General features: G+C 45.9%; 1 protein-coding gene across 2 annotated transcripts in view; it reads left to right on the top strand.

Moving 5' to 3' along the window:
* The first annotated feature begins 480 nt into the window (after positions 1-480).
* MAPRE2 (microtubule associated protein RP/EB family member 2) overlaps positions 481-12,086 on the top strand; it is a 154,765-nt gene continuing 143,159 nt past the window's right edge. The window contains exon 1 of one of the 2 annotated variants that reach the window (XM_066246848.1): positions 481-604. Coding sequence is in view for 1 of the 2 variants with exons in the window: in XM_066246847.1 (XP_066102944.1) it covers positions 2,089-2,112 (24 nt within the window). In the remaining variant the exon portion in view is untranslated. Of the gene's footprint in view, positions 605-1,959; positions 2,113-12,086 lie in introns of those variants that run through there. The other variant, XM_066246847.1, reaches the window with a different exon arrangement.

The raw sequence follows: 12,086 nt of genomic DNA, 5'->3' as shown, positions 1-12,086 counted from the left end.
CCCAGATTTGAAACCTCAATAAAACTTGCTATTTATTATTACCTTGTTAATCGTGTCTTTCCATTTAGAATTGCCTAGTGTCATTAATAATGTTCATGACAAAACTATACAGTTTGCCTCTCATCAGCTGTTCCCTAGTTATGAGTATGAGTATAAACAGTTGGTGTAAAAAGCAGATGCAGGTGGCTTGGTGTGCGGTCCTTAACGTAGCGTGTAGCACCGCCTTTCCAACCCCCTTCTCCAAGCCGCGCCTGCCCCTCCCTCTCGGGTGTGTTCCAGAAGCCCGGCTTCATTTCCCCAGCTGGCACTTTCATTTTATTTCACCAACTCACCCGGCTTCTAACCAGCGTGCCACCTTCTAACTGACTGCCAGCAGGTCACCTCGGACCTCCCTTGACCTCTCCTTGGCTGGGGTCTCCGCCTCGCACCCCCGGAAAGGGGTGGTGACTCTGGCCGGACTCTCTCGGGTGGACTAGCAGAACCGCGGCTGTGGCAGACGGCGAGTCACGTGTGGCAATGGGGGCGGAGCGTGACCCGCCGGGTGGGTGGAGAAAACAAAGCCCCCAGCTGTCAGTAGAAGAAGGAGGCGAAAGCGCCGGAGCAGGTGAGTCAAGTGCATTTAAAGCGGTACCGCCCTGACGCACCCCGACACCCACTGGCCTGGCGCGGTCCCTCCCCGGCCAAGCGCTGGCCTCTCCTCCCCTCGCCGCCGGGAGACTGCAATGCGCTGGTGGCTGAGCCAGCGCGACCCGGGGTCTCCAAGCCCAGCAAGAAGTTGTGCAGGGGTCGGCGCCGAAGCCCGGGTGTGCCCCCGTCGCAGTCCCGCGGGGCGCCTTGCCTTGGTGCCCCAGCGCTGCACACCCCGGGAAAAGGGAGGGAGTCGGGGCTGCCACGCTGGCAGAGCAAAGTGGACTGGCTCGCGGGTGAGGGCCGAGGCTGTCCAGGACGGGGACACTTGGCGCCCGTGAAGAAGTGAATCTTGCGGGTGCGCACGAGCAGCGCACCAAGCGCGAGGCGCCAGAGTTGGGGCGCAGGGCTGAGAGCCGGGGGCCTGGCCGGGGCTGCGCGCTCCGGGGCAGACCGGAAAGTGCAGCGCGCTGGCGCTCTCCGGCGGGGGAGCAACCCCTGGCCTCCCAACCTGCTGCCTCCCCGCGTCTTCCCTCCGACGGAGACCGGCCCCTACCACTCCCCATTCCTACACTGCCTACGGCTGTCACCCCGGCGCCTGGGACTAGTAGCTGGGTCGGTGGGAACGAGAGGGAGTTGTTATAAGCCCAAGTGGTTCTTCTGCAGGGAGCTCCTTGCGCGCAAGGCGAGGGCCACACAGCGATTCCCCACTCTGCTTCCAAACGAAATTCTGCACTCCACCCTTAGAAGGGCTGTGCTACGGCCAGAAACCCCACAAAAGGCCAGAGGAAGGAGTGGGCACAGAAAGACTGTCCCTTCTAAGCCTGGAGTGTCCAGAAATGCAGACTTTCAAACCCCAAAAGAGCCTGTAGATTTGGTCACCCCTTGAGTCACTCTGCCAGTCCTGTGTCAAGGGCCGGCCAGCGCAGAGGGCAAAGCTGTACGTAACCTCGGAGGAAGGGACGCTGCAGCCATTTGATCAGGAGGAGCCTTTGTCTTAGCCCCCAGTCCCCTTATGCTAGTCCTCGCTGGGTCAGTAGTGCATGGAGCAATTAATATTACGAACATTAGCCGTCCCTTCGTCTTGGCACCAGCCATCACTGCTGTCTTCTCCCTGCGTGTTTTCTCCATCACTTGCTCACGTTCTCTTCTTTATCAAAAAAAGAGAAAAAGAGCGTGATCCAGACCCACTAGGCCGGAGGTCACTAACCTCGCTACAGTGCAGTCACGTAAAATCAAGGGTTAAGTATTCAAACCTGCACCCGCCCTCCCGCCCGCCTAGGAGGAGACCGGAGAACTTTGATTAGCATAGTCTCTGCCCTGGGGCCACGCTGCAAGGCGGCGGTTCGGTCCCAGCCCAAGTGAAGCGTGCAGTCCAGTCTTGATTGAGGTTTGGACGCAGCTCCTGCTTCTAACCTGCGAGGACCCACGGCTTACAACTTTGCTGAACAAGACTGTAGAATGAAACAGAACAGAGATCAAAAGGTAACCAAAAGAACAGCAACGTTTTGCATTGCTTCTCTTGGACGCTAAATCTAGCTGTGTTTTTTATCAGAGGGACACATTGGTCCCTGTCTGGCCAGTGTGCCTGCTGGAAATGACCCCGTTGCTTTACTAGCATTCTTTTCTGCCAGACTAATTAGAATATCAGGGGCTATGGGTCAATAGATCTCCAACACAGAAGGTTCGGGAGCCCACTGAGCAGTCATTAGGTAAGCTGAACTGGTAGGTTTCTCTTGCATGGGAAGGCTACTTGCATGCTTCTCCAAAGCAAGGGTTCCTAAACTTTGCTGCCTATTAGAATTACCCGGGAGCTTTGAAAAAACCTATATCCATCTCTCATCCCAATTCATTTAAATCAGACTGTTTGGAGGTGAGAGCCAGGCGTCAGTATTTTACTGTAATCTCCGGTGATTCCATTGTGCAGCAGAGTTTGAGAGTCACTGGTGCAAAGGAGTTCGGTGGCCCACATTTGTAGGTGTTGCAGGACAAGATGCCAGTTTAACTACTTGGGTGGGTGGGAGTCAAGACGCTGAAACTGGGGTGCCGCTGAAGAACGCCCTAGGGCGGGGGACTGTCATCCATCATCTTGGCTGGCAGTGACACCTGCGACATCGTTTTTCACCCTCTCTGCCTAGGGACTGGTTCTTAGTGGAAAGATTAAAGTTCACTGTCAGCGCCTGGTTGCTGCGCGGTCGTTAAGGAGAGGGGCAGATACTTTCCTTCCTGTGATGACTCACGTGTAGCAGCAGGCAGTGGGGAAACCCGGCAGAAACTAACTGGGAGCAGTCAGTCTGGTGAGTCAGCAGTAGGCTGCACTCCAAGGCGGAGCCCGGGAATAGGAAGTAATTACATGGAGTAGTTTATTGACGTGCACTAATGCCACTCCTTTGAAAACCTATTTAAATATTGAATCAGGGTCTGTTGGCTTGCAAGAGAGCCCCTCCCTTTTCCAGCTCACATTCTACATGCTTCAAATAATATTCTCTCCTGTTAGAAGAGAAAACACAAAGCCAACTAGACATCTTATCATTCTTTGGGTTTGAGGCATATTAAAAAAAAACTGTTGGAAAAATGTGAACTAGTTTGAGTTATTTCAATTGTATGAAGTAGAGAGGATGAATTTGCAATACATAAATTTTGGATACAAAAAGGTCAAATACAGTCTGATTACATACTCAAGGGTGTGTTTAAGGGTCAATTTAAGTGGAAATGGTTATACCCAACATTTTAATTAATTTTTCTGTTCTTGTTTGCTAATAATCGAAGGTGTCCTGCTTTTAAAAAAATTGTTCTTGCCTGACCAGGCAGTGGCACAGTGGATAGAGCATCAGCCTGGGATGCTGAGGACCCAGGTTTGAAACCCCAAGATCGCTGGCTTGAGCACAGGTTCATCCAGCTTGAGTGCAGGGTCGCTGGCTTGACTGTGGGATCATAGACATGATCCCATAGTTGCTGGCTTGAAATTCAAGGTCGCTGGCTTGAGCAGAGGGTCACTGGCTCTTCTGCACCCCTCCCCCCCAGCCTCCCAGTCAAGGCACATACAATGAAACAAAGAATTGATTCTTCTCATTTCTGTTCCTTCCTGACTGTGTCTCTCTCTCTGGCTCTGTCCCTCTCACACACATACACACAAAATCATCCCCAAGAGATCAGCCTAAATAAAATTACCTGTTTAAAGATGTACACAAAGTTTATTATATGCTTTTTTATCCTTATTTTTATTACTATTGCTTTTGTTTTTATACCTCTTGTTTCTTCATTATTTTTTATATCACCACGACTCAGTCTACCATTGCCTAAATGCTTTCTTCTCATGCTCAGTTCCTTAAGGAACAACAGTGTGTGGCACGTGGCCAATTATTGAACTTGGAGCCTCTCCTGGTACTTATTTGCCTTGCTTGGTATTCTGTCTCCCAAGGGCCTTTATGCCGGCAGCCCCCATGGCACAGAGCACAAGGCCTTTTATGTAATCAAGGCTGCTTGTTTGCATTGAACATTATCAGAAGGTGGGATGAACATTTGTAAGCAAAGCATCCTGAGTACATTCAGTTTTATTTTCCAAGACAGAGATTCTAAATATGTAGGAGACAAAGTTCTGTTACCTTTTCCTTCCCCAAGAGTTCAGCTTTTTATTGAATGTGTTACAAATAGGTTTAGTCAAAAAACCAAAGCCCATGCCATCGTCAGACTCCCCGATTCTCTTTCTTCTGCTTCTACTCTCTTCTAAGCTGGGGCAGCAGCCTGACCAGGCGGTGGCGCAGTGAATAGAGTGTCGGACTGGGATGCGGAAGGACCCAGGTTCAAGACCCCGGGGTTGCCAGCTTGAGTGCAGGCTCATCTGGCTTGAGCAAAAAGCTCACTAGCATGGACCCAAGGTCACTGACTCGAGCAGGGGGTTACTCAGTCTGCTGAAGGTCTGCGGTCATGGCACATATGAGAAAGCAATCAATGAACAACTAAGGTGTCACAATGAAAAACTGATGATTGATGCTTCTCATCTCTCTCCGTTCCTGTCTGTCTGTCCCTATCTATCCCTCTATCTGACTCTCTCTCTCTGTCCCTATAAAAAAATTTAAAAAATAAAACTAAAAAAAAAATTTAAGCTGGGGCAGCATTGGTGTGGGGGTTGGGGGCGGGGATGGGGGCAGGACCTCCTGCTGGTACAGAACTGGCTGCTGGGGCAGGTCCAGCAGCCCCTACATTGCAGGTGAGGCTCTCGATGTCGACATTGGCCAGAGCCCTTGCAAACAAGGCTGGCCAGAAATGTTCAGCATTTATACCAGCTGCTTTAATGAGGGCATTGATCATAAGAACCAAGTAGATGCAGGCGAACTCCCAGATGGAGGCCACGGTGTGGGCGAGTGCTGGGCGAGCCCTACAGGGAGCAGGGCTAGTGGGCAGGTGAAGTGAGGGCCTCACCCCAACTCGGCCTTGGCTTCTTAAGAAGGGCAGAGCACCTTAGCGACGGCTGGGAAAACCTGTCACAGTTCTTAAGGGCTATAAAATGGCAGCTCATTTGTTCACTTACATTTTTACACAAAACAATTTAGCATCCTGAGTATAACCAACAATAGTTAGAATACTTACGTCACAAAAGTTCCCTTTGCACCCATTGTTGTGGAAGGAACACACCTGTCCAACTATGTGGATGCCTAAAGGAATTCATTAAGCAAGGCGAGTAGTTTCAGAATAGGACAAATAGCAAGTGAATAAGCAGCTTTTATTGTCATCTATCTACTGCTTTTATTAAGATAGCACAAATGCTTTTAAGTAATCAGCATATTTAAAAGTGGGCAGTTGGATATATTCTTTGACATCTACAGTACCACCAAAAATAAATGTTAAGAAGAATTTTCCAAGGCTAAAATGATGGAAGTGCTTCCATCCTCACTTCTGTGTAGCTTAGGAAAAGGACTCGGGATGCACTTCTGAAATTCCCACCACTTTTTGAGAGGGAATAAGGTACTGAAAGGCTGAAAAGTAGACTGGAGAAAATAGGACTAATCCATGCAGATCAGAAACTGTTCCTCAGAGAATGGTATATACCTATGTCTTTAATGTTTACACGTAGGACAAAAGGGTGTTGGCCCTGGCCAGTGGCTCAGTGCGTAGAGTATCGGCCATCATTGGAAATTTCGGGTTCAATTCCCAGTCAGGGCACACTTGAGAAGCAACCATCTGCTTCTCTCCCCATCTCTCTCCCCCCTCTCCTTCTCTTCTCCTCTCACAGCCAGTGACTCAATTGGTTCAAGTGTGGCCCGTGGCCCGGGGTGCTGAGGATAGCTTGGTTGAGAGGATCGTCCCCAGAGGGCTGGTGCTGAGTGGATCCCTGTTGGGGCACATGCGGTGGACTGTCTCTCTATCTCCCCTCCTCTCACTTAAAAAAAGGGGGGTGTCATCTCAACTTTAGAAGCTCTGACATTTTTGAGAACTGCCCAGTTTTATTACCTTAAATTTATACCATCCTTCATTCAGCCTTATTAACATATCAGGGCCTAAACATAATTTGGTAAATAATATTTCCATATGTCAAATAGCACAAGAAAGCCCCCAAATTAAGTGAGCTTCCAAAGTGGCAATGCCAACGTGAGAAACCTAGGGTACTGATGATTCCTTTCCCAGTTTCTGTTACATCATACTGCTTGTTTCTTGAATAGGTTTTGATGTAATCTTGCAAGGGTGGCTTTAGTGAGACCAGCTCAGTGCTAATTAACTCCTCCTTCCTTAAAATAGGAGATACTATTCACGTGTGTCATGCTCCCACTGACTTTATTCTTACATAACCTTTGGACAAGGCTAACCCCAAACATTCTGAGCCATGGTTAGCTTCTTATTTAGAAAACCAAAGTAAGTTTGAAAATCTCTGCTCAAGTCATAGAAGCAAGGCCTCTTAAGGGTCCTTAATTAGTTCCAGCAGCCAACAAAAGTGTAAGTGTCCTGTCCAGCGCCTTCGCTAAATGATCCCCTGGCCTGCGTCTCCATGTCTCCTTCACAGCAGACCCATCCATGCAAGGCTGTGCAGCATCCACCTATGGAAGAGCACAAAAATTAAATCCAACTCTCTTCCAGATTCACCTGCGACCCTCCTAAACACTTACACTGAATTTCTTCTCCTCAATCAGAAAAATCTGGCTATAACATTTCCAATCTCTTCACCGTACAAAATTTAAGCTCCAAATTTGCACCCATAAATTTCCCAGAGAAGTAGTCAAAATTGTGGTTTGTTATATCAGAGTTTGGTAGAATAGAAGCATTGGGAAATTTGGTTCCAACAAACCTAATCTAATAACTACACACTTCAGAATTGACTGCCGACACATTTTGGACAATGATATTAAGCTCAGGTTGAGTTGAAACTTGTGGCTCCAACTGCTTTGGGATTCAGCAAACTACGGCCTCCTGTCTGTTTTTGTATGGGCCACAAGCTGGGATTGGTTTTATATAGTTTTAGTAGTTGAAAACATATCCGAAGAAAAAAAGTATTTGAGACACTTGAAAATCACATGAAATCCAAATTTCAGTGGACGAGGTAAACCCGACTGGATGCAGCCATGCTTGTGTGCTTCCACTTGTCCAGGGCTGGTTTGTACTACGTCAGCCAAGTGGACTGGCACACAGCTTTGTATGGGCCACAGAGCCTAAAATATCGACTGATTATTTACAGACAAGGTTAGTAGACCCTTGATATAGTCCATTTCAACATACTTAAATTTTAAATGAGAATTTGCTCATTGAAAGCCTTAGACTTCTTTTAGTTTTTTTCCACCATAGAAAAAGGGGGAGGGGTGTTTTCAAACTAATCACTAAAGGTAGTTTAGTTTCATATCCCCTTTTTGTGTATATTTACTTTGCCAAATCAGTACATTTCTAAATAATATATGAATTTTAGTGATACAGTTAATCATAAAACTTCTGTACCTAAACAAGCCCAAGGAATGCAGTACTAATTTACACTGAGCTTTAGAAAGTGGGGTAACATACCCTTGCCAGCAAGCCCAGAGTGACACTTGCCTTAGCTCTTTACAGCAGCAGCTTCCTTTTTCTACAACCTGTGAGGGCATTTGTATGCTTATTTCTTTAAGTAAATGCAGGTATAATCTAAGGATTTATTCAGATTTAGAAAAGTTTCATTGACTGCCACTTCACACTGCTGCCTTTGGAAATAGCACTACTCTTTTAAAGAACAGGGGTCCGCCCTGGCCGGTTGGCTCAGCGGTAGAGCGTCGGCCTAGCATGCGGAGGACCCGGGTTCGACTCCCGGCCAGGGCACACAGGAGAAGCGCCCATTTGCTTCTCCACCCCTCTGCCGCGCTTTCCTCTCTGTCTCTCTCTTCCCCTCCCGCAGCCAAGGCTCCATTGGAGCAAAGATGGCCTGGGCGCTGGGGATGGCTCTGTGGCCTCTGCCTCAGGCGCTAGAGTGGCTCTGGTCGCAACACGGCGATGCCCAGGATGGGCAGAGCATCGCCCCCTGGTGGGCAGAGCGTCGCCCCATGGTGGGCGTGCCGGGTGGATCCTGGTCGGGCGCATGCGGGAGTCTGTCTGACTGTCTCTCCCTGTTTCCAGCTTCAGAAAAATGAAAAAAAAAAAAAAAAAAAAAAAAAAAAGAACAGGGGTCCTCAGGTTATGACACAGTTCCATTCCTATGACCGGGATGTAACCCAAATTTTGGTGTAAGTCGGAACACACCTTAACCTAAGTCACTTGTTACATATAAAATCAGTGATCATTAAATAATAAGCAGATATATATATATATATATAATATATATATAGTCACATCACTAAAAGCTGACATTATGCCATGGACAATTTAGTTTGAAATATCCAAATTTAAAAAGAGATCAGATTCTGGTCTTTAAATTATTTGCCTTCTGCCTAACGCTGGGCAAATTACTAATAAAATTCTACCAATACATTTTCCTTTAATATACAAAGAATATTTGAAAGAACAATAACTGCCCTGATAGAAACTTGTCTTAATTTTTTCTTATAAGGGTTGCCTCATAAAATTTCCTTCAGTTAGGAGAACTTCCTCTTTTTGATGACTTGTTAATGCCACAGATTTGCAAATGAGTTTCACTTAGATTAATGGAGCAACTGTAAAGGTTATATATAATGGGTGTCCACTTCATCCCTTTCAGAATCAGTATACCTGCAATTTAAAGACCAAAAAATATAAAAAAAGGAGCTTCTTTTTCACTAATCAAACACTATACTATAAATAATGTAACATCGGAGGTACTTGAGATCAGCTAAATCATTTCTGTCATTTCTAAAGACAAACAGAAATAAAAGTGTATTTAATCCCATTCTAGGACCATTGGTAAGGACACGTGAATAACTAACTCTCAAGGTAACTTAACCAGTCACATTCCTGAAAGGGGAGGAGGGAGTTAGATTGTATAACTCCTGCGCTGACTGGGTCAGGAGCCATTTCAAGAGAAATTACCTTTCCTCCCTCAACCTAATTTAGATTTCACATTTTTACTACATATATTTTAATACAGCTTATGTGATGCATACATTGAATATCATTTGTAGTTCTCTCCACAGCAGTTCCTAAATTAGGAGCTAATTGGACTTACATTTTCACCACAGTAGGGAATTCAGAATTGTCAATGCTTAAACAGGGGCAAACCTTGGTTCTAACGGAGAATTAGTTATAAGCACCACGACAGAAATGACTGTTGATATTTGAAGTTGGGAGAAGAGAAAATAAACATGAAAAAGCCGCTGGAAAATGACATGATCTTTTTTTAGCTTTACTAAAGTATCTGAAACTTTCTATTGGATGTAAACATCCAAGTGAAATCAGAGCACTAAGTTACATATACCCTCTTTAAAGGCTGGTCAAGGCTGTTTTCTTGTTGTTGTTTTTTTTATTTTTCTGAAATGAGAAGCAGGGAGGCAGAGAGACAGACTCCTGCATGCACCTGACCGGGATCCACTAGGCATGCCCACCAGGGGGCGATACTCTGCCCATTTGGGGCGTTGCTCCGTTGCAACCAAAGCCATTTTTTAGCACTTGAGGCAGAGGCCATGGAACCATCCTCAGCACCCGAGCTAACTTGGAACCTTGGCTGCAGGAGGGGAAGAGAGAGATAAAGAGAAAGGAGAGGAGGAGGGTGGAGGAACAGATCGTCGCTTCTCCTATGTGCTCTGGCCGAGAATCGAACCATTTGTCGGACCAATGCTCTGCCACTGAGCCAGCCAGCCAGGGCCTCAAGGCTGCTTTGAACAACTAGTAAGCAGGAGGTGAGAGAGTGCCTACACCTTACACTTTCCTTCTTTCAGAGATATCTTACCAACTGGCCAAAATTTGATCCATTATGAAGAACCTTTCATGAGTCTAACCAAGAAACCACAGTCTCCATTACCCCTCTAAGCTTCTTCAACTCTCCAAAAGAGAGGAAGCTAGAAGAACACCTTTCTGTTTTGCCCCACCTGATCCTTCTCTGGAAAGGAAGCTGTTGATAGAAGACTTGTTAGCTTAACTTCCGGCTTGGCCTCTATCATGACTTTTTTTTTTTTTAAGTGTGGTCTTCTGGGCACAAATCTCCCAACAGAAGTTTCCACAGATCAAAAGCAGTAATAACCAAGTGTTCTTTGTGGTATGGCAAATCCAGGGAGCAATTCTCTGTTCAGTTGGAATGGCTCAGCAGCACTCTCAGTGGGTCTGTGCATCTCTACCCCAGAACTTGCTCTTTTGGCACTTCAAAGTCAGTTAGAATTTGGGATTTAGGGTACCAGATGAAATACAGGACATCAACTGAATCTGAATTCTTAAAACAATGGAGTATTTGGGGGGGTTGTTTTATGGTTTGTTTTATTATAAATAGTATGTCCCATATATTGCATGGGATAGAGTCATACTCAAAAAAAAAATCTTTATTTATTTATTTATTTATTTATTCATTCATTTTAGAGAGGAGAGAGAGAGAAAGAAGGGGGGAGGAGCTGGAAGCATCAACTCCCATATGTGCCTTGACCAGGCAAGCCCAGGGTTTCGAACTGGCGACCTCAGCATTTCCAGGTTGACGCTTTATCCACTGCGCCACCACAGGTCAGGCCCAATCTTTAATTTAAATGACCATTATTTTGGGTGGTTGTTGTTGATTTGCAGTTTTATTTTTGTTTTCTCTTTGTTTTTGCTAAATTTTGTAACCCTACTGTTATCCCATAGTAAATCTCAAAATGACTAGCTTTCCTGGTCTGTAAAATATCTTATCTGAGAATACATTGCTGGGATAATAAATTAAAAGTATGAGCTGCCTTCACCTATTAAAGAAAAAAAAGTCATTATTTAAAGTTGTCTGCACAATTGGCTTAATTAATAGGGTAAATAAAAAATAAAACCAGGCCCTGGCTGGTTGGCTCAGTGGTAGAGTGTCGGCCTGACGTGCAGGAGTCCCAGGTTCGATTCCCGGCCAGGGCACACAGGAGAAGCGCCCATCTGCTTCTCCACCCCTCCCCCTCTCCTTCCTCTCTGTCTCTCTCTTCCCCTCCCTCAGCCAAGGCTCCATTGGAGCAAAGTTGGCCCGGGCACTGAGGATGGCTCTGTGGCCTCTGCCTCAGGCTCTGGAATGGCTCTGGTTGCAACAGAGCAACGCTCCAGATGGGCAGAGCATCGCCCCCTGGTGGGCATGCCCGGTGGATCCCAGTCGGGCGCATGCGAGAGTCTGTCTGACTGCCTCCCGTTTCCAACTTCGGAAAAATACGAAAAGGTAAAAAAATTTTTTAAAAACCAGAACTAGAAAACTAGCAATCTTTTTATTTTGTAAGATGTCTTCAGGTACTTTCTATTCTTTCACAGAATTTTTAATAGATACGTCAATAGGTAAATTGTTAGCTCAAGTGGAGCAACTTGAGAAACCCATTAGCAATGTGGATATTGCTCATCATAGTTCAATCTTGGGTAAAGCCACTGACGTTCAATCCCAAGTGACTCCAGTGATGCCCTGCTGGTCAGGTATATTCAGAATATTCATACCACACATTCATATATTTGTATCCCTAGGTTCCTCTAAAACTGAATCAAAATGCAATTTGATCCTCTGGTAAATTTCAACCTACTCTTGTGAAATTCTAAGTTTTAAAAAGTAATTTCTTTTAAAGTTCCATAGATTTAAATTACTTTTGAGTTCAAAATATCTTCATTATGCCAGTCTGCCTGTTGTTGTGGAAGTTATATGTAATGATATAGTTGTATCATAGAAAGAATTCTGGAGTGGGAGTGAGAACGTTAGAAGGCCTGATGTTTAAAACTAGTTCTGCTGCTGACTGGCTGGGGGACTTTGGAGATGCTGCTTAGCATCCTTCATCAACATCCTCCAACTAAGTTTTCTAACGTGTCAGGCGGAGACGGTGGAGTCTGGCATTGTCTCACCAGATTCTTGTAGGAATCAAATTAGGTAGCGTGTGTGTGGGTCTTCATGATGACTGTTAGTGCACAGTGAT

The sequence above is a fragment of the Saccopteryx bilineata genome, chromosome 11 (assembly GCF_036850765.1).
Source record: "Saccopteryx bilineata isolate mSacBil1 chromosome 11, mSacBil1_pri_phased_curated, whole genome shotgun sequence".
Classification (NCBI taxonomy): domain Eukaryota; kingdom Metazoa; phylum Chordata; class Mammalia; order Chiroptera; family Emballonuridae; genus Saccopteryx; species Saccopteryx bilineata.
This window is presented reverse-complemented; position numbering and strand designations above follow the sequence as displayed.